The following is a 27,780-nucleotide window of genomic DNA, read 5'->3' on the forward strand; positions in this document are numbered from 1 at the left end:
TGCCACATCCTTAACCCACTGTGCCGGGCCAGGGATCGAACCCGTATCCCAGTGCTCCAGAGAGGCCACCAATCCCATTGTACCACAGTGGGAGCTCCAAGAAAGGGCTGTTTTTGAGGCTAGGGAGAAGGAAGTCCAAGATGAGCCTAGACCATCTCGATGTGTTAAAACTCAAGAAGTGCTCAAAGAACAATTGGGGATGTGTCAAAGGGATACTTGGTGTGAAGAGGCCAATCAGGGATGAGCTGAACAGCAGAATAAATAATGGAGTGGAATCCACTGATCAAACAGGAATCTGCAATCCCATCATGATATAAATGAAAAATTAAAGGTAGCTCTACCGCATACACAATATCACATCTGTGGTACCTCTGCCAAAAACGCTTAACCTAAATTAAACATAGAAGAGAACAAAGATTAACCTAGACTGTGGACAGCCGACAGGATGACTGGCTGCACTTCCCCTAAAGGAAAAGTCATAAAGGACAAGACTGAGGAACGAGGACCGAAGCCTGAGGCATCTCAACTCACAAGCACAGCAGGGTCCCGGGCCGGGAAGAGAACGGAGTCCTGGTGCTATGACTGGGGGTGACTTTTCCATGAAGGACATTTTGGGGACAATGAGTAAATCCATAAAAAGGATTGTGTAGAGCGATGACAGCATTTTATCAACATTAATTTCCTGATTTTAACGAATACACTGTGGCTACACAGGAGAGAGTCCTTGTTTTTTAGAAAATACACACTGAACTCTTTAGGGGTCATAGGGCATAGTCTGCAACCTACTCGGACAGATGGATGGACAGATGGACAGGTGGATGGAGTGATTAATGAATAGGAGGCAGATAAATGATAAGTGGGGGATGGATGGATGAAGAGACGTCTAGGGAATGGGTACGGTAAGGTGGGGGGACGGACGGATGGACGGACAGCTGGACGAATGGATGGATGGCAGATACATGGATGATGGCTGGATGGGTGAATGGATGGACAGAGGGATGGACGAATGGATGGATGGATGGACAGATGGACGGGTGAATGGATGAATGGGCAGGTGGATGGATGGACAGATGGATGGGTGAATGGATGAATGGGCAGGTGGGTGGATGGGTGAATGGATGGGTGAATGGATGAATGGGCAGGTGGATGGATGGATGGATGGACGAATGGATGGATGGATGGACAGAGGGATGGGTGAATGGATGAATGGGCAGGTGGGTGGATGGGTGGATGGATGGATGGTCGGTCGGATGAAGAGATGTCTAGAGGATGGGTAGGGGATGGGTGAACAGAGAGGTGGGAACTGATGGGTGGGTGGGTTAGGGGGATGGATGAGTGGGAAGATCAGAAAGAAAGGGAATGACCAGGCAAATGAGATCAAATGTGAACAAATGCAGAATCTACGAAAGGTACACCAGAGTTCCACATACTATTCTTACAACCTTTCTGTAATTTAAAAATATTTCAAAATGTAAACAAATGAAAATAAAAATTATACACACTTAAAAAGAAATAAAAACGCTGGTGTTGGGAGCTTCTTCCACCAAGACCAGATCAGTTTCCCGCTGGGCCACACATGTGGAAGGATCCAGGCTACGGAGGCAGAAGCCCAGGTCCCCCAAATCACAGGTTAATCCAGGGCACACAGACTGCCCTTCTGAAAGGCACTGCACTGCCCTCCACATGCGACTGCTTCAAATGCTGATTTGCGAAATCCGAGTATTCAAGCTCATTTATATGAAGACAAAAGTCTCATGGGGAGTCCCCACCATGGTGCAATGGGTTACGAATCCAACTGCAGTGGCTCGGGTCACTGCAGAGGCGCAGGTTCGATCCCCAGCCTGGCACAGTGGGTTAGAGGATCCGGCGTTGCCACAGCTGCGGCTCAGATTCAGTCCCCAGCCCAGGAACTTCTACATGCCGTGGGCAGGGCCGTTACAAAAAAAGTCTCACCAGCTTTGAAGGAGGAGGAAGAAAACAGCTTTATTGATATCAAAGAAAACCTTTTTCTTCCACGTGTTCGGCATATCACCATAGGGTAACATATTAAAAGCACGAGGCCTATTAAAACATAGCCAGTTCTAAGCAGTCTGGATATTTCCTGTCATAGAAAAGAACGGTCCTGTCCACAGAATCATATGAACACATACGGTACATCAATCAGCATCGATCTCTGACTCACACGCCCGGCCGACGGCCACGTCCGCACACAGGGGAGGGCCTGCGGCCAACCCACCCCAACAGTGGCATGTGCGACACAGGTGACAATGAAAGAACGGGGCTTCTACGTCCGAGACCATGAGGCTGTCTTCTGGACCCGACTCGGGGGTCACCCCCCCAAAGCCGAGGCCCCTGCACAGTGTAGCTGTTTGCAAAGCAGGTCAGAAACCCCCGGGGGGACCCCAAAACAGCATCACTCAGCACAAACCACCCCCCTTTGCCAAAAACGAGATCTGGAAAGAAAATGAGGAGAAAGGTGGGACCTTCTAAGCAGGGAACACTGTTCTGAGTCCCAAACTGAGGTTGTCAGCCCATCCTTCAGGACGCCGACATTTGACGCCAGCGCTCGATGTCTTCTACAGTGAGAAATGCACGAGGCCGCGGGTCAGCACACGTGGGTGGCCGCTCACGAGGACTGACCGACGGACGAATGCGTGCGGCTAGAAGAGAGCAGGTCCGATGATGGGTTGTGGCTTAAAGACCAACCACTCACATTACAGTCACTCCGGGACCGGACCACCCAACAACGGGAATGGTTTGACTGCGTCTAAGCAGCAGTCGACAGCGCCCGTCTAAGACGACACGCGATGAAACAGGCACTCCGCTACAACGTTCTGGAACAGGCCTCTCCGCCTGCCGCTGCAAATGGAGAGAAAAGACACAGCTCCTCCCACACCTGCCTCCCCAGACGGTGCGCTCCGGGCGGTTGCCGGCAGCTCGGCCCAGGACGGTGGGCTCTCGGTTTCGTCACCAAGGGGCCCGTGTCACGAGCCAGAAGCGCGGCGAGATGCCTCCGAGCCCCCACCCCTCCGACACCGGTGCACCGACGGGCGGATGGGCGAGCCCACCCAGACCGACGCCGTCCCAAGGGTGACGCCCAAGCAGATGCTGGCGCGAATCCAGAGTCAGCAGCCACCTGCCTCTCGACGGCCACACACGGCGAGCGGAGCACAGCGCTGGGACAGGGACCCCGCGGGCCCCATCTCCCGGGGCAGCAGGCTAGGTCTTGCTCCGCCGCAGGAGCGTGGCGGCGGGGCCGGGGCCGCCCTGGAACTTGAGGCTCTGCAGGTTGACGTGGGCCCCGTGTCTGAGCAGCGTCTCCACAGTCTTGGTGTGCCGGCCCTGGGCGGCCAGGTGCAGCGCGCTGAGCCCCTGCCCGTCCGACAGGTCGAGCACGTCGGCGCACACCAGCTCCTCCACCACCTCCGAGTGGCCGCCAGCCGCGGCCAGGTGCAGCGCCGTCTGGCTGCGGGGCCCCCGGGCCAGCAGGTCGGCCTTCTCCTCCAGCAGCAGCTTGACGGTCGCCAGGTGGCCGCTGCGGGAGGCCAGGTGCAGGGCGGTGCAGCCCTCCGCGGTCACCGCCTCCCGGTGGGCGCCGCGGTGCAGGAGCAGCCTGGCGGTGCTCGTGTGGCCCGTCTCCGCAGCCACGTGCAGGGGCGTCTGCGCCAGCAGGTTGCACATGTTGACGTCAGAGTGCAGGTCGATGAGGACGCGGGCCACGCGGTAGTGCCCGCGCTGGGCGGCCAGGTGCAGGGGCGTCCTCCCGTCCAGCGTCTGGGCGTTGACGCTCACGCCGGGCTGCTTGGCCAGCAGCTTGACAATGGGCAGGTGGCCCTGCCAGGCGGCGTAGTGCAGCGGTGCCCAGGCGTCCTTCCCCGGCAGGCCCACGTCCACGCCGCGGCGCAGCAGGATGCGCACGACGCCCTCCTGGCCGTGCTGGCAGGCCACGTGCATGGGCGTGCGGCCCTCGCAGTCCGCCTCGTGGACAGAGGCGTTCTTCTCCAGCAGCAGCCGCGTGCTGCCCTCGTCCCCGTTCTGGGCGGCGAAGTGCAGGGCCGTCCACTGGTCCTCGTCCGTGGCATTGACGCTGATCTTGCGGGCCAGCAGCAGCTCCACGACGCCCCGCACGCGCTTCTCCACAGCCACGTGGAGCGGGGTGGAGCCCTTCCGGTTGGTCAGGTTGGGGTTGGCATTGTTGAGCAGCAGCCACTTGACGCAGTCCTCCTGCCCGGCCTCCACGGCCAGGTGCAGCAGGCTGGCGCCGCCGTCCAGGACCAGGTCGACGTCCTGCGGCTGCAGGATCTTCATCAGCCTGCTGGTGTCCCCGTTCACGATGGCATCCACGAGCTTCCTCTTCTGGACGTCGGAGGTGCCGAGCTCTGCGGGGAGAGCAGAGGCGGGGTCAGACGAGGCCGCCCGCCCAGGGTCCTAACGTGGCCTGCAGGCCGCCTTTGACCCGAAACAGCGTAAGTGCCAGGCGGTGCACGTTGATTTAATCTGAGACCTAGAGGGGCGACCTTGGGCAGGTCCGTGAGCATCCCCAGATGCTCTCCTGTCGATTTGCAAAGTCGAAGACCACGCTAGCCATCCCGCAGGTCGTGGTTGGATTAAAGGATGGAAGTGCGGCCCCGCTGGTGCTCAGAGACCGCCGCGGTCATGAACGGGAAGGGACGGAGTGGGCGGGACGGGGAGCACAGACCAGGCAGGAGCCCCGACCCACCGCAGAGCGGGCTGCTCCTGCACCACGGCCCCCTCGTGCTCATGCACCTGCTCCCAGACCAGCCTCCAAATGGGCTCTTACACCCCCCCCTGCCCCCGGCAACACCACAAAGAGTGTTTCTAGCACAGCCTTCAAAGGACAGAGTCTGCCGTGCCAGGAGGACTGTTACTCAAGATGAGAGGGTTTCCTTGAACACACAAAGCCTCCCGCGCCACCGGGGGTCGAGTGCCACGAAACGACGCCCTCCTGTGAAACCTTCTCAAGGGGTCCAGCCCGCGTGGGAGGAGGGGGGCCGGGCTGTATCGAGAACGGAAGCAACCCCATCGGGATTCGGCGTATCGACACCAGCTTCTGAACTGGGCCAGTGAGGGGCCCTCCCGAAGCAGGAAGATGCCCGGAGGCCGTTAGACCCCGAGAGAAGGTTCCCGTCTTCCTCCAAGGAGATGAGGAAGTTACACATGGTCCTCCGAGTGGGAGAGAAGGTTCTACATCTTCCTTGGGGTGGGCAGGGGGTGGGGTGGGGGTTCGGTACTTCTTTCTTTTCAACGTCATTGCTGGCTGCCTACCTCCCGTGCAGCCCGGCCTGGACCCCCTCGGTGTCTTTGTAAGGCACTTCCTCAGCCCCAAATGCCCTCTTTCATCCTAAATACCCCACTCTAAAAATCCCGGGGGATCCTGGGCATCTAGGAAAAGCCCTCATTCCAGGAGGGATTCCCTGATACCCCAGGAAAAGCAAGCCCCCTTCCTCCTGGGTCTGCACCCACTCCCCCGATCCCCTGGCGCCCCTGCGCCACAGCCCTGAGCGTGAACACCTCACGGGGAGGAAACCTGGCACCTTATCCTCGCAGGCGGCAGTGAGGGAGCTGGTCGAGCACCAGCCCCATGCCCAGGGATCAGCACCCAGACAGGACGGGGACAGGGAAGCGCCCTCAGAGAACAAAACCCAACATGTTCCAACAGGACCAAAGGGTCACGACCTCCAGGGACAGCTCACCCATCAACGTGCATGGCTATGGTCCAGGAGGAGCCCACAAACAAGACAGAACGGGGTGTCTACCCTGCACCGTCAGAGCAAGGGGTGCAGGGCTGACATCGGGAGGGAGGGGTTGGGGTGCAGGGCTTGGCACACCCACGGGGCTCCCGAGATGCACCGCGGGGTCTTCGACCTACAAACCCGAGGTCAGCCCAGGCTGCGATGCTGGTGCAGTAAGGTCCCCCCACACGGCAGCGGGGCATGGCCCGCCCCCTCACACTTAAAGGACACCTGGTCACCCGCCTGCATCTCTGGATTTGTCCTGACGCCCAAACCCCATCGGGGAAGGGCTGGAGAAAACACAGAACTACTGTCAGGTCCAGAAACTGGGTGCCCGGTCCTCTTCGGCTGCTCACACCCTGCCACCCCCCAGCCACCAGCCCCACAGCTGAGCTGGTTACTTCCCAGGGGCGGGGGCTTCCGCTCACCGCTGGTGGAAGGCTCCCGCTCGAAGGACAAGGACAGCGACCCTCTGGAGGAGAAGGCGGAATCGACAGAGGACACGCCTGAGAGCCTCTTGCCGCTGCTGGCGGACGGGAGCTTGGATTCGGAGGAGCTGCGGCTGAGGTCCTCCGGGCCCTGGAGGGGCTGGGAGACGCCCGAGTCCAGCTGGGACAGCAGCTCGGAGAGGCTGTAGTCGTTGTCGAAGGTCGGGGCGGAGGCTCGCTTGAGCGGGGCGGGCACGGGCGCCTGCGGAGACGAGGACGGAGGCGGAGGATGAGGCCCCCTCCGTGACCCGGTGGGACGGCGGCGGGGGCAACGCCGTGTGGATCCCCTGGGAGCCAGGCAGGGCACTGAGGTCCCGGCAGGTGCACGCAATGCCACTCTGGGGAGTCCAGAGACCCCGCGCTGGGTCCACCCACAGGAGGACATTGAAATCACACACACACACACACACACACACACACACACACACGACAATGACAAAGCTCCCAGTGCAGTGCTGCCTGGTGGTGTGGCCCAGGGTTATGGGCTGGTCAAGTCCACCCAGAACAGGTCAGAGCTGACAGGACATACAGGAAGGGGACAAAAGGACTGGGGTCCCAACCTGCCACTTTCTTTGGAGCTGTTGGCGTGTAGCGTGGGGGTGCGTGTGGACAGGGGGTGGGGGCGCAGTGGCGGGGACAGCCCAGCGCTCACCCCAGCGCATCCTAATTGGGCTTGGAAGGAGTGCTGCAAGAACGGCAGGTCCTAGGGACCAGAGTCTGAGGGTGACTGGCGATTCTTCCAGATTCCTGCCCATCTGTCCCCAAAGCCCCTTGTCCTAGGAAGGGCTGGTCTGCTCTGACCTGGTGGCTTGAGGCCCTGAGTCACGCCCACTCATGGGGCCTTCCTTTTCCTTATCAGGGGCCAGGTCACCTCCCCCCGTCCCTCTGCCCTCCAACCCCAGGCACACGCCCTTCATGCTCAGACAGCGGACACCGGGGAAACGGTGACTGTGTCCCCGCCTTCCACCGTGGCCTGCGTGAGCGGCCCAACGCCAGATAACACCTTAGAAAGTTCGTTTATCAGGCTCCACTTGCAACCCTTATTCCCATCAAGGTATTTCCTTAGTGTGCTTAGAACTTCTTATCACAGCTTACATACCCTGTGTGGCAGTCACAGGGTAAAACATTTACGAGCAGTTAGAAAGTGGCCGGACCCCCAGCCTCAAGGTGTAAAAAGACACTGGGAGCCCAGACCCCTCCCCGCCCTGGCCTCTGGCTCCAAGGTTCAAGGCACATCCAGCCCTCAGCTCTTCACTGTGAAGCTCAGGCCCGCACTGTCCTGCGTAACCGGACGGGAGGTGGGGACAGGTGCCATCGGGCAGGAAGCCAATCAGGCCAGCACGTCTTGGGCCTGCCTCCGGCCCTGAGCCAGGACGCCATGGCCGGCTCACCAGGGCAGCAAGCACGAGGGTGACCAGCTTGGAACGGGGACAGGGGGTGGCCCAAGCCTCAGAGCCGGGCCGAGCAGTCCAGGCCAGCAGGGCGTTTGCTGCAAGGAGAGGCTCGAGCTCAAAGCCAAAGCATCAGACACCAGGCCAAGGGAAGGCCCATTACCTCGGCCTCGGCCTCGGCCTCCCCCTCGGGCGGGCTTCTCACGTCTGGCTCTCGAGCCGGCTCTCTGACCTCCTCATCAGGCTTCTCGCACAGGTCCTCAGTTTCGGAAGTGATTTCTGGGGGAGAAAACACAGAAGGGCATGTCCCCTGGGCACTGACGGACACAAACGCTCCGCCTGAACGGGCGACCTCGGGCCTGGATGGCGCCGCTCCTGACGGTCAGCTTTGCGGCTTCCCCGCTGAGCTCCCAGCAACCCCGGGGCCAAACCGGGGCCCCCACCAGACTCCAAGTAAGAGCCACTGCATTCCTGTGTCCCCAAGAAGCCTTTCCCTGGGGAGCCCCGCTGGCCAGCCCCCAGAGCGCGTACCCCGATGGCCTGGGCTGCTGGCACCCGGCAAGAGGGCCCCAACCTCATTCATCGTTTCCTCCATGTAAGTTTCCAACAAAATGATCAATTAACTGCATCAGGATCATTTTCCTAACCAAAGGACACAGCTGTTCCTGGGGACAAGACCCCAAGAGAAAGGCCAAGAGAGCCCCAGGCCAGCGGTCACATTGTCCCTAAAAGACACCGCTCTGCATCTCAGCCTGAAACACCAAGAAGACACTTCTCGGGGCGGCAGCTGCAGGCGGGGTGGCCAGCTGGAGCCGCCCCACCCAGGCCCTGGGTGCTGGAGGCCCCGGGCAGGTGCCACAGGCGAGCACCCCTGTGGGTGCCGGGCTCGCCCTGGTGCCCCTGTCTCTGCACAGCCTCCCAACCTCCCCTGCCCGCGACCCTGTCCTGGCCATGGACTCTGTCACGGCACGACCGTCACGCAGCCCCCGGGACACTCACCTTGGAAGCTGGGCCGTTCTCGGGGGTCCCCGTGCCAGCACCGCTGCATGAGGCGCAGGAGGCTCCTGCAGGCGCGCGGCCGGGGTCTGCAGATGGGCGGCAGCTCGGGGCGGTGGCCCTTCACCACCTTCACCATGACGTGCAGGATGTTCTTCTCATCTGCGAAGGGAAGGCGCGCGGGTCAGGGCAGCTCCGCGCGGCTGGGAGCGCGTGCGTCCGGGCACCCCCTGCTGCCCCGGCGGCACCCGCCCGGCAGACGCCTCCCTCTTGCAGACGCAGACCCCGCGCTCATCCTTAAGCTTGCAGGGCACATCTGTCCTGTCTTCCCGGTTTTAGGAGCTACCTGTGATCTGCGAAATGAAGTCACTGCCGGGTATCAGAGCAGATCCCCTGGGCATCGACTTCAAAGGAAAGCCAAGTTCAAAGCAGAAAAACCCTGAGCGAGACAGGCTCCAAAGGCGCCTCTGCCCACCAAGTGAGGGACCCTTATTGGTCACGCGTCACATTGCCCAGCCCCCAAGTCTGGACGAAAAAGTGTTCCCCACATTTTTTAGCCCACAGGGCGGGACCCCGGTGGGCCAGACGGGGAGCCAGCCACGGCATCGACGCCAGACTCCCCGTCCCTTTTAGTCTGGGGTGCGTGGACGGGGGCCCTCCCCCTGCCATCTGTAACGTGGGGCCCACCTGCCCCCCCCACCACCACCACCCCCAGAAGCAAGCACGGACCCTCAGCCTTGCCACCCTGGTTCCAGGACAAAGGGCCCAAGGGAACCCTCGGTGGATGGCTACTCTCACGCGGCCTAAAACCCCACCGCGCAGCCAGCTCCTGGTTCCCGCAGGCTGGGCAGGGGTCTCCCGAGAGGCGGCGGGGGTGGAAAATGGGCCCCGGGTCCCTGGCAGCTGCCAGGCTTCGACTCTGACGTTCCGTTCTGCCTTCCCGTTAAACCTTGTGCAATAACCACCGCGCTTCCGTGATAACCCAGCCTGCGAAACCCGACAGGGCTTCCCGCTGCCAGACGGACGCGAGAGGCTCCCAAGCTGCCTCCTGGGCACCTGGACACCCCCCCATCAAGGATAAAGCACGGGGGCCACGACGTCCCCACCACGTGCCGGACCTCAGGGCTGCCACCGGATGGTGACTGTGGTCAGGCCGGCATGCAGCCCTGCGACAAACGATCCAGACCCCGGACCTCCACAGAGGAGGCGGTGGCGGCAGGGGGACAGGGTCACAGCGTACAGACCTGGCCCCCGCACGGCCGCCACCCTGCGCCACCACCAGCTGAGCTGGGGCCACATGCTAACTCTGGTCCGCATCTTTAGGTCTTTTTGGTGAAACCAGAAAATAGTGAGTAGCTCGACAATGCTTTCAGAGGACAAGCAAGTCCTCCTACACACAATTAAGGAAAAGACACGACTTTTCCAATCAACCGAGTCAAGGTCCAGGGGCCTCAAGGACAGAAATCAGTGGGCGGCGGCCTGGCGGGGGGGTGGGGGGACCCCGACCCCGGGCAGCCTCTGTGCCAACACCCCCCCACACAGGCTGCAGACCAGCTGCCCCACCACGGGCATGTCCACCACACGACTGGACTGCCCACTTCAAAAGGACTCGGATGGTCATTTGTATGTTAGATGTACTTTACTGTTAAAAATTAGAAAATTTGGGAGTTCCCATCGTGTCGCAGCAGAAACGAATCTGACTAGCATCCATGAGGATGCAGGTTCGATCCCTGGCCTCGCTTAGTGTGTTAAGGATCCAGGGTTGCTGGGAGCAGTGGTGTAGGTCGTAGACACGGCTCGGATCTGGTGTTGCAGTGGCTGTGGTGTAGGCCAGCGGCTACAGCTCTGATTCGACCCCTAGCCTGGGAATCTCCATATGCAATGGGTGTGGCCCTAAAAAGCAAAAAAAAAAAAAGATAATTAGTTACAAATTAAAGAGCTAGCTGGAAACAACACTGACAAACCCACAGAGACAAAGGAGACGAGCGGCCATCGGGGGCTGGGGGCTGGGGGGTCTGGAACGGCTGCCTCGGCAGCAGGGTGTTTCCTTCTGGGGTGACGGAAGGTCCTGGAAATGGACAGTGGTGAGGATGGTACACTCTGAGAGCACTTACCACCAGTTAAGGGAGAAACTTTGAAATAGTGTATCATATACACCCACCGAAGAGTGAGCTGGCACCCAACAAGACCCCGAGCGCCCGGGGAACCTGGGCCTTTCCCTGTGCGTGACTATACAGCAAGAGCGCCTGTGGGCCTATGCAAAAGCCTGCGTGATGTGGGCCCTGGGTTCCGTGTAGACCTGCTGGGCAGGACAGAGCAGCCCCACCGTGGGACCGTTCCACTCGCAGACACTGCTCAAGGGACAGGCCCACAAAGCACGCCCTCCTCTGCTCCCCGAGAGACGGCCGGGCCCCGCACGGCTACTCACCTGCAAAGGGCTTCTTCTGCGTGAGCACGCCCCAGAGCACGATGGCGAAGCTGCAAGGAAACGAGGCATCAGTGTCGGAGTCGGACCCTCAGCCAAAGCCAGAGGCTCTCATGCACAGCAACAAGCTGGAGGAAAACCACCACAGTCTTACAGAGGAGGGGCCACCGAGAGCCTTTTCAGGAATTTTTTAAACAGGCAAACACTTTTATTCCCCTCCTTTTACGGCCACACCTGCAGCATATGGAAGTTCCTGGACCAGGGGTCCAAGCAGAGCTCATTTTATATATCAGAGCTGCAGCTGCCAGCCTACACTGCAGCCACAGCAACACCAAACCCGAGTCACATCTGTGACCTACACCGCAGCTTAGAGCAATGCTGGATTCTTAACCCACTCAGCAAGGCCAGGGATGGAACCCACGTCCTCATGGGGACAATGTAGGGTCCTTAATAGGAACTCCCAGGCGAATACTCTTCTTATGGAACAAGGCACATTGAAAGCTCAGATGTCAAACAACAGACAAAACCGCGCCAAGAGAGCTTTCTGAGCAAACAGCAGGAGGGGCCCAGAAAACGAAGGCCACCCTGTACCTGGACCAGCAGCCTGCGGGGAGAACAGCCGTGTCAGCTGCATACACACGCTCTCCTTGCAAACACTGGGCATCAAAATCCTGCCTCGGGGACCTGCCCCCGGGATGTCACCCAGAGCTTTACACGGAAAAGAAGGGGAGGCAGCTGGCTGGACGTCCCAGAGCCATTTTCTTCTTCCTTCCTTCCTTTCTTTTTCTTTTTTTTAGGGCCGCCCTTGCAGCACATAGAAGTTCCCAGGCTAGGGGTCAAATTAGAGCCACAGCTGCTAGCCTACACCACAGCCACAGCCACTGCCACAGCCACTCAGGACCCGAGCCTCATCCGCAACCTACACAGCGACACCAGATCCCTAACCCACCGAGCAAGGTCAGGGATGGAACCCGAGTCCTCACAGATACTAGTCGGGTTTCTTTCCACTAAGCCGCCACGGGAACTCCCCCAGAGCCTTTTAAAATTTTTTTAATTTTATTTTTTGGTCTTTTTGTCTTTTTAGGCCCACACCCACAGCATATGGAGGTTCCCAGGCTAGGGGCCTAACTAGAGCTGTAGCCGCCAGCCTACACCCCAGCCACAGCAACGCCGGATCCTCAACCCACTAGGCAAGGCCAGGAATCAAAGCCAAGTCCTCATGGATGCTAGTGAGGTTCGCTAACCGCTGAACCACGACGGGAGCTCCCCCAGAGCCATTTTCATTGTTGGAAATTATATATAAGATTGCTCTGGATACACCCCAAAAGAGCTCAACCTGGTAAATTTTTTTCAAATATTTTAATACAATTATATGAATATCTTTGTTACTGAACTCAGGCTCAGCTGCCCACCGCTTGAAAGCCAATCCTGGAGACAAGTGTTGGAGAGAAAAGACTGCTTTCTTCAAGAGGCTGATGACCTGGGCAGAAGGCGGACTCGCGTCTCAGAACCAGCTCTCTGGTAAATTAAAACCAAACCAAACCCGAAGTCCGAAGGTTGAGCTACCAGCCTGCACTGGGCTGATAGTGGCGGATTATAGAGATGCAGGAAGTCCCTACTGAAAATGAACAGAAATCTGCAAGTTCTAGGTTGAAACTCTCAAGTCTGAAATAAACAGAGACTCTTAATCCCCCCCGAGCCCTCTGAGCTGTGACCAGCACCCACAGCGCCACTCGCCACTCGCCAGCAGACGTGCAGCCAAGCACGTGCACGGTGGCTGTGGTCAAACCAGTCGGCCAGGCCTCCAGGCCTCCAGGCCGTGGCGATGACACCAAGGCGGGGCTTCGGGTGACCGTCCCCCAGTGTGGTACAAGAGCCACAAGGAGGGGCTTAAGGGTGTGCTCGTCCCCGCCCTCCCTCCTCCCTTCTCCCAGGAGTCTGCGCTCTGCATGAGGAAGACCTTTGCAACTTGGAAAAAGGACTGAATGACTCACCAGGGTCTCTAGCACAGAAACCCCTCGTGAGCTTGCAAACAGCCCCAGCCCCTCTGGGCTGCAGGTAAGTGACATTAGGAAGTGTAAGTTCAGGGCCAGAGGGGACTGGCTTCGGGGCCCAAATCCACATGCAGACAGACACACAGGTCACTTAAAGCAGGAGGTTCTTCCAGCAGACACACAATAAAGCCCACACTCCCTCAACACAGCAAAGCCTTCCCAGCGCGGGGGCGGCCTCTCTGGGTGCATAACTGGCTCTAACTGGCTCTGAGCATTAACATTCTCCATCCCCGGCCCCTGCACTCACAGCAGAGATCTGTCTCCTGCAGGAAAGTCCCAGGGTAGCCTGTACCCACGGTCTAAAAGCCCCTTCCTTTGGACCAAACCTCTCCCCAGGAGCCGCTGGGAAAAGCAGCATCTGGAGCCCGAGGCTCCCGGGGCCCGCACACCTGTCTCACACCTGTACACGTCGTGCTTGGTGTCGAAGAGCCGGCTCTTCTCCCGGATGCGCTCCGGAGGGAGGTAGGCGATGGTGCCGAACAGGCCGTCCATGCTGAGGTCGTGTGCGTGGGACAGCCCGTTGCACTTGGCCAGCCCGAAGTCGGAAATCTGAAAGAGCAGTGAGAACGGGCTCGTCAAGCTTGATGGCAGCTTGAAGGGCAGGGACACCCCCACCCACACCCCGGCTGCCTTCCCAGGGCGGCTCATCCTATCCCAACCTCCCTCGCGGGCCAGATGGGCACGATCGGAAGGAGCAGCCCTGCGCTCCCAGGTGGCAGGGAGGCACGGCCGGCTCGGGAAGAACCAGCTCTGACGCCAGTAAGCACTTCATGGCCGGCGGAAAAGATGACACTCAAGGAAGGAATTCGCTTCCTTCTGAGCTGAGGATGTCAGTCCCGCGTCTGTCCTTGGGGCGTTAGTCTGACAGCCTGGGCCACACGCACGAAGGGAGGGAGCCGTGCTAGGTTTTCAGGGTTTGGGCAAACCAGTCATGCCACCGCGCAGCTGGGGAGGCGGGCAAGCGGCAGCATGTTCTTTAAAGGGAAGCACGCCTTCAGCAGCCCTTTAATGTGAGCAAAACGCACACCGCCAGCCTGGGGCGGAGGGCGGGGGGGGGCTTGGTCCTCCACCTGGAACATTCTGGGAGCAGACGCCTGCTGCCTCCAAACACACAGCATCCCAATAAGAGGTCTGATGCACGTCCCCTCCCCCACGGGCCCACGGTCAAGGGGGCAGCTGGACCCCAGGGAGCACCTGGACCCAACCCGGGGTGGCGGGGTGCCCCACATATCTCCGCCCCCTCAGGCAAAGGTGGCCCGAAGGCTCAGGGTAACCCGCAGCCGGGAAGTCAAAGCCGGCAGACATGGGGGCGCCAGCTCCCCGCCCCCGGGGTGCGAATCCAGCCTTGGGAGGCGGAGGCAGCGAAGCTCGCCACCCTCTGTGTGTGGGATTAGCCACATTCACGGCATTAAGGGACTCAGGATCCACGTGGAAAACAGCCCCTTTATCATCTTCTTCCAGGCTTGTGGATTTTTCTAAGCCTCCTAATTAACTCTGGGCTCCTCCCCAAACACACCTCTGGAGGGATCAGAAGTGCACTGAGTCAGGCCTTTAATCCTGGGCTCCCCTGCCCACAGGTGAGCCAGTGGTCTGGTGTCATCACCACTGAACAGGGACAATGATGACGGGACTCCCTGGAGGGCATCTCTGACCCCCCCTGCAGGGGGTGACGGGAGGAAAGCCTGCAAGACCGGACCAGCCTCCCCCTTTCTGCAGCCAGGCCTTGCCAGGACGGGCGCGGCTCCACGTGCAAGAGGCCAGACCGGCCACTTCAGGGCCCCCCGCAGCTGTCTGCTCTCTGGCCTTCAAGAAACTTCCCCCTCTGGAAAAGGAGGCGCTGGTTCCCCAGAACAAACCCATCACCCCGACCCTACAGGTCCAGGGTGGTAATGCTCGAAGCGGAGCGGGCAAAGTTCCCGCACCCAGCTCAGCGGCAGGACGCTTTAACTCAGAACTGAAGACGGACTCGGATGCAGGGACCTTGGCACCAGTGCCCCTCCCCCGGCATTGGCAGCCTTCTCTTTCCATTTCTGTCGTTTTCAGATACAGCCAGCTGCTTCGAGATAATGCTTGGCGCAAAGAAAATCAGCATGAACTCTATGTCGAAGCTCTGGCACCAAAGCATAAACCGAGACGAGAATTCTCTGACGGCCACCGACCCCTGGCCTGTAGGATTTCTCCACCTGCCCGTTCTGGCCTGTCCTGCCCTGGGAGGGGCTGCCCAACTGCCCCCGGGTTCCTGGGCGGTGGGACAGTGTGGCGAGCCCTGTGAAGAGCGAGCGGCCTGTAAATCACAAAGGAACCCTCACACTTAGCGCAGCGGACCAGACCAAGAGACTGAGAAAGGGCACAGGCAGGGCTGGACCAGCGAGAGCAGGGCCCTGGGCCCCCCTCAGAATACAGTCTGGTCTGGGTGAAGCAGGCCGTCAACACAGCTTGAGACTTTAAGTAGAGTTATTTCATTACCAACTTGAAGTCGGTTTATCACTGATATGAAAATTAGTATTTTACCAGTGATGCTTAGTATACTTCATATTAACAGCAAGTATTCATTTCATGTTGTGTCTTTAACACACTTTGCAAAACAGACGGCTGCTGTGAAAATCACCCCATCTATGGACAAAAATGTAGTCTCCAGGGACCAAGGGAGGCGGGTAAAGTGACAACTTCGGTCCTCATTCAAGATTCCAGATGAAGAAGTTCCCATCGTGGCTCAGCGGAAACAAACCCGACTAGGAGCCGTGAGGATGCGGGTTTGATCCCCGGCCTCGCTCAGTGGCTGAAGGGTCTGGCGTTGCTGTGAGCTGTGGTGTTGGCCACAGATGTGGCTCAGATCTGGCGTTGCTGTGGCTGAGGCTTAGGCCATCGACTCCAGCTCCAAATCCACCCCTAGCTTGGGAACCTTCATATGCTGCAGGTGTGGCCCTAAAAAGACAAAAAAAAAAAAGGGTTTCAGGTGAAAACTTTATTGCTCCAAATAACCACCCACTAAAACCTGCCCAGAAATCAGTGGCCCACTTAGAACCGCAGCCAAGCAGCTGTTCCTGAAGAGGAAAGACACGCATCATGTAAATACACTTTCTGCTTGTTTAGGGCTGAGCATGGCAGCGGGAGTCATACAGAGAGAAGAGACTGTGGTCGCCAAAGGGGAGGGAGGTGGGGGATGGGCTGGGAGTCTGGGATTAGCAGATGTGAGCTCTTACAATGAGAATGCGTGCACACCAGGGCCCACTGTGATTCACTATCCTGTGGTCAACCATAAGGGAAAAGGATCTGAAGCAGAATCCATACATACGTAGGCATGTATCCGAATCACTCCGACGTGTGGCAGAAATTAACCCAGCATTATAAACCAATTCTACTTCATTAAAATAAATTTTACCCTTTTTTTTTTTTTAGGGACGCACCTGTGGCAAATGGAGCTTCCCAGGCTAAGGGTCAAAACGGAGCTGCAGCTACCAGCCTACCAGATCCCAGCCATGACCGCGACCTACACCACAGCTCACGGCAACACCGGACCCTTAACCCACTGAGTGAGGCCAGGGATCAAACCTGCATCCTCGTGGATCGTGGTTGGGTTCATTACTGCTGAACCACAAAGGGAACTCCCCTCAGTAAAACAACTTTTCAAATAAAGACGGGAGCCACAGCCGAGCACATTCCCGACCTTTCCGGACTCTCGGAAAGCAGGGCTGGCCCCTCGAAGCCGCAGCACCACCTCCCTTCCTGCCCCTGGAGACTGTTCGCAGCCACCCCAGGGCCCACTTGGTTCCTAAAGAATGCTCACCCCCTTCCTAAAACTGTCACGAAGCGCCAGGTCTGCCAAGTCAGGTGTTGACAGGCGGTGGAAGAAGGTGCCCAGGCTGAGGATCCCCAGAAGCCGCCGCAGAAACGACTCACGGGGAAAGCCGACAGCACTCACTGCCCTCCTGGGCATGGCTGGGCCCTACTGTGCACCCGGCCCGGGGGCCACTGCGGACGAAGCTCCACATCCCGGCATGGACAGGAGGACTCTGCACTGGCCACTCCCAACACCCAGGGCCCAGGCCTCCCGCCGGCCGGGCACCAAGCCCCAGAACAACAGGCCGCCACCCGCCCCGCCAGGGCAGAGTGGGGGAGGGCTGGGCTCCCCAGGGGACGCCTGGAAGGAAGAGCCACAGCAGCCCGCAAAGCGACAGCCTCACACCCCAAACATCCCACATGACTGCCAGGCGGGCCGCAGGGACAGTGTGCAGAGATATGAGCCCAGCCGGGCCAACCATGGTCCTTGGTGCCAACAAGACAGTGCAAAGGCGCGTGGCTGCGGACACACCTGTCCACGGACCCGGAGGGATCAGCAGCCCCTCAGAAAGCGTGGCTATTACAGGGCGCCTTGGCATCCTTAAAGGTTCGTGCAGGCCTTCCCACACCCTGCCTCCCCTGGCCTAAAGCCCACAGCATCTTCCGGGACTTCTGTGGGGCCGTTTCATCCACCTCAAGGCTCTTCTGTGTGCTGTGTGTGCCCCCAGCTCCTGACGGCGGAAAAGCCTGGTCCTCCCTGAAGACCTGTCCCACCCAGTGACACCCCCACCCTGAGCTGAGTCCCGGTGACTCCAACTGCCAAGGGCTGCCTGCCACCCACTGCGTGTCACACGCCATGTCTGCGAGCATCTCACGAACGGCAGCAGGTTGGGGCGGGGGCGGGGGACCAAGGGCCACAGAATCTCGTTGTCACCTCTGCTCGATGATGTACAGCTGGATGACAGTGGCCCTGGATTTACTCCCTCTGAGCCCCAGCTTAGCAGGAGCCACCGTCCACACAGACAGGTAGCTCCGTCCCACGCAGGGCAGCCGTCCTCGCCCCCCGTTTCCGCGCTCATTCTAGATGGGGGTCGAAGGATTCACGCTGCACTTGATGCCCAGGGACTCTGCACCCCTAGTCACAACTGTTGGGGTGGGGGGGCACAGGTGAGGCCAGCACCCCAACCAGAAGGCAACAGGATTCTGGAGATGCTAGAACTTGGGCGGACTGGAACCATCGACTGGCTGTTTGTTTTCTCAGCTCCCTGCGTCCCTTTAGCAGGAGGGGACCTCCAGCCTCTGGCTCAAATCTAACTCCTGAGCGACATCTCCTTAAGGACACCCTGTAACTAGTGTCTGACGGGAACACTGACTCCCCCACCGGCCACGAGCTGGCTCAGCCAGAGCACTGTGCCTGCCACAGAGGCGGGGAGCAGCCGAGTGAGGCCCCCAGGCCCAGGGCTAGAAACAACTCAGGTCCCCCTCCTCCCGAGGCCACAGCGTGAGGGCCCTTGCCACCGATCCGCCCTCCTGAGGGACACGGCGACCACATCAGGTGGGCCAGCCTAGAACCCATGTCGCCGTGTGGGACACTCAGAGACAGCCCCCACCCCACCAGGCTGACACCACAGCCCCTGGGGGAGAGAAACGCCAAGCTGACAGCACTGACGATGCCCAACTCCGAGTGGCCGGCACCTGACTTTTGGCTATGTCATCACTCAGACTTTTCTGCTTTATAAACTCATCAAAAAAGGGCAGAGGAGAAGAGCAGGAGCCCCGAGACCCTCCCTCCCCGACACCCCCCATTTCAGAGCACCCCAGATTCCCACCAGCCCAACCCCCGGAGCCACGGAGGGGAACCATGGCCTGACTCCAGAGCCCACCAACCCGCAGGGTGCCCTGAACCGGGATGTGGGGGAGGGCCCCCTGTTCGTCAGCATCCGTTTTCCAGCCCCACACTCTGTGGCGTTTATACCAGCCACACGCGGCAAGACGGGGCGTCCTGATGCTGAGAGAGGCCTCTGCTTCCAGTTCTTGCCCGCAAGCAGGACCACCTCCTCATCCACCCTCCCGCTGGCTCCAAGGTTCCAGCCCAGCCCGACCCCTGCGCGGCCAGCCCTCCGGGGCCCTGGTCCCCGCTCGGGCGCCGTGCGTCCCTACCTTGACGTGGTAGTGGGCGTCCAGCAGGATGTTGGCGGGCTTGAGGTCCAGGTGGAGGAGAGGCGGGGCCATGCAGTGCAGGAAGTTCATGCCCACCGCCGTCTCGTGGATGATGCGGAAGCGCAGGTCCCAGGGCAGCGGCTCGGAGGCCAGCAGCCTCTCCAGGGAGCCCGTCTCCATGTACTCCATGACCAGGCCCACCGGCTCCTGGCAGATGCCGTACACGGGCAGCACGTAGCGGAACTTGGCCATCTCCATCTTCTTGGCTTCTTCCAGAAGCTCCATGCGCTCCCTGGAAGAGGGCAGAGCCGTGAGGAACGTGCAGCGGTCCCCTGGCCACTAACGCAAGGCGCCGGAGCCAGGAGATCCCCAGCTCCACGTGGCTGAGAAAATGACTAAAATGCACGTCCACATGCACCTGTGGACATGGGCACGCACGCGCGCATGCACACGCACACACACACGCACACACCGAGCTCCCAGCAACATCATATAATTACATTCTGGGCCTTGCCATGTCTGCAGGGCTTCAGTGCCAAGGTTATTCACACAGCTGCGGGCTGTGGGGTCATTACTGGTGAGGAGGACAGAGCTCCCGAGCGCTGCCTGAACCCCCCAGGGGCCCTGAGCGCATGGGAGCTCTGGGGCCTCAGAGGAGGCTGACTCCCTGCTCTGGGGCTGCGGGAAGGGACGCTTAGGTTTGGCGAAAAGCTGGAATGAAGCAACCATCTACAGGACCTAGCCCCCTCCTCTGGGAAGCCCATCCCTCCAGCTGGACCGAGCATTCCCGAACCCACCCCGAGCTTGGAATGCACAGAGCGCTGGTCTAAAGTGCGGTCTGATGCTGCTGCTCAAGAGCCGCCTTCTTTTTAACCCCCCCCCCCCGCTTTTTTTTTTACTGTAGTTAAATTCAGCTAACGTTGTCACTTTAGCCATTCACTGCAAGGGTGTGATTCGAAGGCATCATAACCCACCCGCCCCGTGCCGTGTAGCCATCGGGCCCGTCCTCATCCCCAGCAGCCCCAGCAGGAACTCTGTACCCACCCTGCCCTCAGCCCCTCCCACCCTGCTCCCCGTGGATTCGCCTGCTCCAGGAACCTCACATAAGTGGCATCATAGGATATGTGTCCTTGGGTAACTGGCTTGTTTAATCCCATGTTCTCACGGTCCTTCCACGTTGGAACACACACCAAACCTCACTCCCTTTACAGCAAACCAGCAGACCGCTGCCTGAGGAGACCGCGGCGTGCCCGTCCAGCCAGCCGCGGGTGGACACCGGGCCAGTGCCCGCTCTTGGTTACCGTGACGGCTGCCGTGTGCACGTACACACGGGTGCTCAAGACCCCCTCTTTTGGATCCACGCCAGGACAGGGCGGCCTGATCACGTGGTCCTTGGTGTGTTTTGTAAAGAAACTCTGGAGGCTTCACTCTCTGCCTCCCCAGAACGTTTGCCAACCCCTGGTCTAAGGTCACTTCCTGGGGCAGCCCATGGTTTTACAGACCAGAATCCAGGGCCTTGGTCAGTGTCATCGTGATGGGTCAAAGTCTCAGAGTGCATTCTGGAAAAGAGGCTGAATCCCACAAGGACAGGGCCTGGCCCGTTCTCAAACGCAGCCATCAGAGAGAGCACCCGGGAGCCGGCCGAAATGCAGATCCCCTGGCCTTGGAGAATGGGCTCTGGGTGGGAAAAGAATGGGCTCCGGCCTTCTGGGAAGCGCCTAAGGATCAGTCCAGAACCACACAGCCTCCCGGATGGGGACGGAGACAGGCAGCAGTGGGGGTTGGGTGCAGAGTTCCTTAGCCCAGGCCGCCTCTGCTTCCACCGCAGGGGCTCTTCGAGGGCTGGGATGCACCTGCCCACCCCCCCCACCTGCACCTGCTTCCCAGCCTGCTGGAGAATCAGAAACTATAAAGAGCCAGTTTCTTCCTGAAGCCACCTCCTCTGTGAGAGCACAACAGGCCCCCAGGCTTCCCTTAGGCTGTGGAAACACTTCCCACCTGCAAGGCGGGGCCGCACTCCCAGTCCACTGTGCCTAGGGTGGGCTTGGCTGGACGGGGCCTCACGCCTCTGCCCGCAGGGCTGGCCCCAGCACTTGGGAGGGGAGCCCACGGTGAACATGTGCCCAGGCGGGCATCTCAGGGAGGGGACCCCTGGTGTAGACAGTGGTTCTCAGCTAGGGGTGACCTGGCCTGCGGGGGACCCTGGACATGTTGGTGGTCACAGCTGGGGGCAGCTGCTGGCACCCAGGGGGCCGAGGCCAGAAGTGCTGCCCCACTTCCTGCAGCGCCCAGGAGTCCCACGGCAGAGACGTGCCCAGCTCCAGTGCCAAGAGTGCCAAGCCTGACAACCGCAGGTAAGGAGCCAACGCACTTCCAGCCAACGTTAAACCACAACAGTCCACGACTGCCGACTCTCGCGCTCCCAGCATTCACTGCGACATTAATCTGCATCTAATTAAAGTCCACTCGCGGACAAGTATTCACCAAGCATCCTCTGTGTGTCAGATCCGATGACACGAGAGAACCCCCCCCCCATGCTATTTACCTTCTGAGGGGAAGATGCAGAATTACACCAAAAAAAAGAAGTGGAATTGAAAATCCGGGTACTCTGAAGGGGAAGAACAGGGACCGGGAGAAGTTTAATAAAGGGGGGGCCTAACTCGAGGGGACAGAGGGCGGCAGCAGGGGCTCGTGAGCATGTCACAGAATCCCACTCCTACACGGGAGCTCCAGGAGCAGAGCGGCCACGATGCTCTCAGGGGGATCGCTAGCCACCAGAAGTGGAGAGGGTGGAAGCTGTGTGGCCCATTTTCAAGGGAGAATCATTTAGGCTTGGTGATTTTTCTTTGGCCTCGCCCCCGTGGCAGGCAGAAGTTCCTGGGCCCAGAGTTGAACCGGAGCCAGAGCATGAGCAAGGCCACAGATCCTTAACGCGCTGAGCCACCAGGGACCACGGAGGCTTGGCGGTGATGGGATGTGGGGGGCAGGCAGCAAGAGCAGGAGGTCAACAGGCCAAGGAGCACACGCAGCCTGCTGGCCTCGGGAACGGGTGGGACAGGCAGCAGGAGTGACTCAGGGGCATTCCTGAAAACAACACTGAGCTCAGCACGACCTGCCCTCCAAGCACTCCGGGTAAAGAGCCAGGTCATGAAAAGCAAGGTGTCCCCAGGAGCCCCTGCGGGGGCCCGGCGACTCCCTCCTTTCAGAGGAAATTCTGTGGGGTCCCCAAGCCGGCCAGCCCCTCCCTTCAGGCACAGCGCTTGCAGGGCTCCAGGTGACCAGGAGCCCGGTCTCGACGGACACCTGAAAGAGGGAAGGGCCGGGGGCCCTGGTCAGGCATCGGTTAAAATACAGGTAGTCGTTGACGGAGGCCACCTCCTCGCTCGCCTCCTGGAGGCCCTTCGTGTCAGCGGCACTGATGGGTTCTAACACTCGCTCCCAAGCGCCCGGGCCGGGGATCAGCACCGCCGCGGCTTCTCTTTCCTATTCTAAGAGTCGGTTGGATGACTCGCCCCCTCACTCCCACTGCCTTTCTTTTCTTTTCAAGTGGCCGGGCGGCGTGCACAGCTCCCCAGCAGCGTGAGTTCACAGCATGGAGCCCATGGCCCTGGCGGAAGACCCAGCTCCACCAGGATAGTGCGAGGCTCCCTCCAGGCCGCAAGCTTCCAGGCTGGCTGCTAACAAGGTCACTCTCTGCTTTCAGCAGGCGTTCTGAGAGTGAGCCCCTCACACCAGCCCGACTGATCCCCAGGAGAAAGTCAATGACCCTGAGGCCAAAGTGAGGGTTGTGCCGCTCGGCAAGTGGCACCTGCCTCCACTTGCCCGCAGGGCTAAGTCCAGTGAAGCCCAGGTGACTTGCGCTGGCAGCCACCTCAGGCTCTGCCCCGCCCGGGGCCTTTCGGCCTTTGTTTAGAAAAGAAAAAGAAGAGACACCCTCATCTCCACCCCGCAGCCCAGCCACTGGTTTGCTCCAGAGAATGGAAAGCTCCAGAAAGCTGGCCACAGCCTGGATGTTCTAAGGACAGCCTTGGTGCCACAGACCACACAACCAGGGCATCTCGCGGAGGACAGCCAGCTGTCCCGACCTTCTCCGCCACAGCTCCTTCAGAAAGGCCTTGGAGCAGAGGACCCCGCCCGCGGCTGCACCTCTGAGGCTAGAAAAGGGGCCCGGGGCTGCCCAGCAGGGGGCTCAAGGGAACCCAGGGAGCTGCCTCACAGGGGCCTGGGCGGCAGGGTGGCCGGGCCCCCAGACACCCCCGGGGGTCCCATTCATCCTATTTACATAAAGTAACCACTTGGGAGACCCCATCCTCTAGGCCTTTGTCAGCTGCCCCCAGGAGCACCCCCAACACACACATACACACACGCACATATGCACCCACGCACGCGCGTGCACACACACAGCAGCATCTGCAATTCAGTAAGCTTTTAAAAAGCTTCTGCTTCTTAAAATATACTTTTCCTCCAAGCAGGATTTCTGGTTTATGCTGACAACAACACAAAAAGAACTGGAGCTCGGTTGCCAGGATGACAATTGTTCCTTTAGGACCCGGAGGGATTTCCAAACCAGTCCCAGAGCCCAGGGGCAGGAGGGGGCCGGGGGGGCCCCCCGGGTCCTCAGGGTCGTGCCCCCATCGAATCCCATTCTACCGGGTCAGCGGTGGGGTCGGGGCCTCCCCGTCCTGGGATCTCCGTCTTCATTGGAACAACCTAAAAACGGTGACTGCGATGAGACACCATTCAACGGGGCTGGCGTCCTCTTCTCTCCCGTCATCACTTCTCTTTGGGGCGAGGGTGGCTAGCTCTCTCCCCAGCAGGAACGGGGGACACCCCCACCCTCCCGCCTTGGTCCGACCGGGAAAAGCTCTGGGCCCCGGCAGGCCCATGCCGTGGTTCAACTACTTAAGACAGTGTCCCAAGAGCGCTTAGATGGGCTCAGTTTCTCTTCTCCATTAGCCAAAGCGCGCTTCGGGGAGGGCAGCGGAGGCGGGAGAAACAGACGAGACAGCATCGCCAGATGGGTTATTCCTCAGAGACCCTTTCGGGAGAAGGGGTGAGATTCCCCTCCAGGCTCAGGCAGGAAGGCCAAGCCCAGCGGGTGGGGTGGGGAAGCTTTCTGGAGGCCCGAACCCCAGAGGGGGTCGAAAATGGGCAGAACGTGTGGGAAGAGAAAGGGATCTGGGCTGGGGGAGGGGGTCAGTAACAAAGAGCCCCTCAGAGGGAGCGACCTGGGCCCCCTCGGGGAAGAGGCAGCAGGAAAGAGGATTTAATCACCTGCTGGCAGAGGCAGAGGCCTCTCGGCCAGGCCTGCTCACTGCGCACCAGCCCAATTACCTTCCCAGGGAGCCTGCCGGGGTTCCCACACTTCTATTTTTAAAACTGACAAGAGCCAGGCTTGTCCGATTGCCGGCTCTGCACTTGCAAACCCGGGGTTTGCTCAGGCTCGCCCTGACGGGCCGCTGCCCATCATGCAGCAGCTGCCAGCGGCGCCCAGTTATCCTGGGCTTCCTCCCAGCTGGCGGCGGCGGGGGAGGGAAATGCTGGCAGAAGGGCCTCCGGAGCTGAATTCTCACCCAAACGGGGGTGCCCCCCACTAGACTCCGCCCTGGCCCTCACCATCCCCTAATGAGGGCCAGCAGGGGCGGCCTCACATCCCCAAATCCATCAGATGTGCCCATGAGGAGTGGGGGTGCAGATTGACAGGGCGTCACTTGTGAACCTCACCAAGGTGTCCCCCTGGGAACCTCAAGACAGGCCTGGGGCCTGGGAGCCCCCAACTGTCCCCACACAGAAGTACCAGCTCTCATGGCCTGGGGCAGCCTGCTGTTCCCAGGGACCCAGGTGGGTGCTGCGGATCAGGGGTGGGGCATGAAGACTGCAGCCAGGAGACCCCAGCCCGCCCGGAAGGAGAAGCAGCCTATGAACATGAGCCGGATCCACATCTGTACCTGTGGTGGGTCCCGTGTAGCCCGTGGAGGAAGCCCTGGGAATGAAAAGACCAGGCCTTGGTGGCGGGGGTGAGGGGTGCCAGCCTTCACACAGGTGAGATGAGATTTAGTTAGCCAGGAGGGGAACGGGGTTGGGGCTGCACCCAGGAACCCCAGGGAAACCCCATTCCCCACTCCAGGGAACACCGTGCAAGGAGAAGGGAGGGGAGGGAGGCAGCTCATCGGAAGAACCCACATTTGGCAGCACGGGTGGCACCACTTCCAGGTCGAGATGCAACCCTGCAAGCCTGCGATGCAACCAGCTCCTCCTGCACCACAGAGGGAGGGACACACATGCCTAATGAGAACCTCAGACCAAAGAGAGTCAATCGCTTTGCAAAGAGCAGGGGTTCGACCATCTTCTCAGTCACAAAAATCAGCTACTGCCACTCCCGCCGAGGTCCAGCCTGCTCCACCCAAGTGCAAGCAGTGAACCTCTTCCTGGTGGGTGATGCTGACGCTGACCTTGCTGCCCAGTACATGCCACCACCTGCCTGGCTCAGGCAGGGCAGGAAAGCCTTCCAGTTAAAGGACAAAACGCTTTTCAATGGGCAATGCAGGACCCTAAGTGGGCTGCCTCAAGCAGAGAAACCCTATCTCCAAGTGGGCCACGCAAGAAACAAGGTTGCTGGGAATAGCAGACTCTGAAGATGCAAGCTGATGAGTCAGCCTGGGCCCAGCCTGTTTACTAGGCTCTTCCAATACAAGATGCTGGTGTGAAAACCTTCGCCGATACAGAAACCTGGGCCAGAAAACTCGATCAGACAAATAAATGTCCCCAAGAGTGAAAAATACCCGCACAGCAGGGCAGCTGGAGTCTCGTCTTTCAGGATCTAACGACTGGCGGGCACTCAAAAGTGGTTTGGATTTCATCAAAATAACCACAGCGCCCCTCCCGGCCTGAGAAGTTCTCTGGATCCCAGGCCCAGCTTCACAAGCATCTCACCTTTGAGTTAGTGATATTTATAGGACACTTATCGCCGCTCTCCTGAAGTTTCCAAGAAACACTGGGTTTGAGGCTTAGAGCAAAGAGCCACCAATAGCTCTGCCATATCATCTCCTTGGCCAAGATGAAAACACAAAGCCACCAAGTATGGGGGAGGGGGGACGGGGGGTTTCCTTCTTTGGGGAACTGCAGGCGGTAACCTAGTCCAGCGACACACACGGCCACCCCCGGATAAGCATCACCACCATCCGAGGGCTGAAAAGCTGCAGTTTGGAGGCCCCATCACTCAAAAAGCATGGGATCAGAAACCCTGAGACAGCAAAGGCTATTCCGGGTTTAACATGAGCCGCTTTTTCGTGTCTCTGTCTATTGGGGGCTGACCGCATGAGGGAGCTTACAGAACACAAACAGCGAGTAACTTCCATGTAGAAGGCAAGCTTCACCAAAGGATAAGCCATTTAAATGCCCCCAATTGAAGCCTGCAAATTATGAAAATGCAACCGCCAATGACGAACCTCCCCCCGCCCAAAAGAGCTCCTTTTCCAGACCCTCCTCCCACCCCCCAAATTATGCGCAGACCACACTCCACCGGCCAAGTTTAACTGGGGCAGCTCTGGGCCTTTCCAGGCGTCTTCACTAACTTGGGCAGGCCTGTTGTGGAAGGCCAGGCAGATGGGTCCCGGCTCTGAGGTCTTTAAACGGGTAAACCGGGGTCCAGGAGGGCACCGCCACCAAGCGGGTCAGTGCAAGCCCCCTCCCCAGAGGCTCGGCCTCGAAATTAAGACAGCTAAAACGAGAGCGCGCGGGCAGAAAGCGCCGGACCTTAGAAAAAGGCCCCCAGGCCGCCCGCAGGACCCCACCGCTAGGCCCACGCCAGGTAACGCCCACGCCCAAGTGCCCGGGCGCCGAGGAAGCCCGGCCAAGCCAAGCCAGGGCTTCCGACCGAAATAATTACCATCTTACACCAATTTGTGCTCCAAAGCAAATTACTAAGTACGTCGAACGGAGACTAACTCACTCACAAAGCCCAGATCCCCACACGGCAATTTTTCTAAGCAGGGCGCAGACCGCAGCACCGGGGTGGGTCCTGGGCGGGCCGGGCGCACCTCCGAGGGGCGCGGGTCCAAGGCCCGAGGTGGGCTCGCGACCCTGAAAATCCCGGGCTCACCGGAAGCCAGGTAACAATACTGGGCATTTGCATCTTCGGCAACGCGGCCCCCCGAGGTCCCCCGCAGGAGCCGCAGCCCGGGGCCGCGGTGTGAGCAATGAGACCCGGCGTCCCTCCGGCCGGGCAAGCGGCGCGGACACCGCCCGGAGCTCACGGGCTCGCCCGCCCGGCGCCTGGTCTCCCTCCCGAGGCTGCTCTGGAGGCGACTCAGGTGGAGAGAAAGAGAACGCCCGGCATTCCGGCACCCGGGCCCCCGCCGGCCGCTGCGAGGCCGGGCCCCGCTGCCTGCCGCCCGCTCCAGAGCCGCGGTCCCCGCCCGGGCCGCTGACCTGTCGTCGACGTGCAGGCTCGGCGAGCACTTGATGGCGAGCCAGGTCTTCCAGTGGACGTGGCGCACCTTGTACACCTGCCCGAAGCCGCCCGAGCCGACCTTCTCCCAGCCCGCGAACTCGCTCGCGTCGAAGGTGCGCAGCAGCCCCAGGGCCCACGGGCTCCGGCTCTCGCCCTCCATCGCGCGCGTCCAGCCGCCGCCCCGCGCCGCCGCGGCCGCCCAGGTGCCCAGGTGCGCGCCCCGCCCGCTGACGTCACGTCCGCCGAGCGCCCCGCCCTCCGCTGGCCCCGCCCCCCGGGCC

At 60.0% G+C, this 27,780-nt stretch overlaps 1 protein-coding gene across 2 annotated transcripts; it reads right to left on the reverse strand.

Moving 5' to 3' along the window:
- Window positions 1-1,957: 1,957 nt before the first annotated feature.
- On the reverse strand, window positions 1,958-27,699 carry RIPK4 (receptor interacting serine/threonine kinase 4). Of its 2 annotated transcripts, XM_003132781.5 has the most exons (8): window positions 27,478-27,699; window positions 19,048-19,339; window positions 13,508-13,656; window positions 11,057-11,106; window positions 8,632-8,790; window positions 7,796-7,911; window positions 6,182-6,443; window positions 1,958-4,379 (listed from the first exon to the last, which is right to left on the reverse strand). In XM_003132781.5, exons 1-8 carry the CDS (start codon window positions 27,657-27,659, stop codon window positions 3,220-3,222), a joined length of 2,370 nt encoding a protein of 789 aa, XP_003132829.2. In that variant the 5' UTR covers window positions 27,660-27,699; the 3' UTR covers window positions 1,958-3,219. The 2 variants fall into 2 exon arrangements, with proteins under 2 accessions (XP_003132829.2, XP_084848314.1); XM_084992188.1 differs by lacking the exon at window positions 11,057-11,106 and having other exon boundaries at window positions 8,632-10,465; window positions 12,214-13,656.
- Window positions 27,700-27,780: the final 81 nt, after the last annotated feature.

The sequence above is a fragment of the Sus scrofa genome, chromosome 13 (genome assembly GCF_054392235.1).
Source record: "Sus scrofa isolate SSC_HxYL_T2T_F1_AM1 chromosome 13, Sscrofa_HxYL_maternal_Yorkshire_Landrace_v2.0, whole genome shotgun sequence".
Lineage (NCBI taxonomy): Eukaryota > Metazoa > Chordata > Mammalia > Artiodactyla > Suidae > Sus > Sus scrofa.

Excerpts from the sequence above, each read along its gene's own strand:
- RIPK4 (XM_003132781.5), bottom strand. The coding sequence starts at position 27,659 with ATGGAGGGCGAGAGCCGGAGCCCGTGGGCCCTGGGGCTGCTGCGCACC. Across the intron at positions 11,107-13,507 it reads ACCAAGCACGACGTGTACAG|CTTCGCCATCGTGCTCTGGG; the intron begins GTGTGAGACAGG and ends GTTTCCTTGCAG. Across the intron at positions 7,912-8,631 it reads AGAACGGCCCAGCTTCCAAG|AAATCACTTCCGAAACTGAG; the intron begins GTGAGTGTCCCG and ends TTTCTCCCCCAG.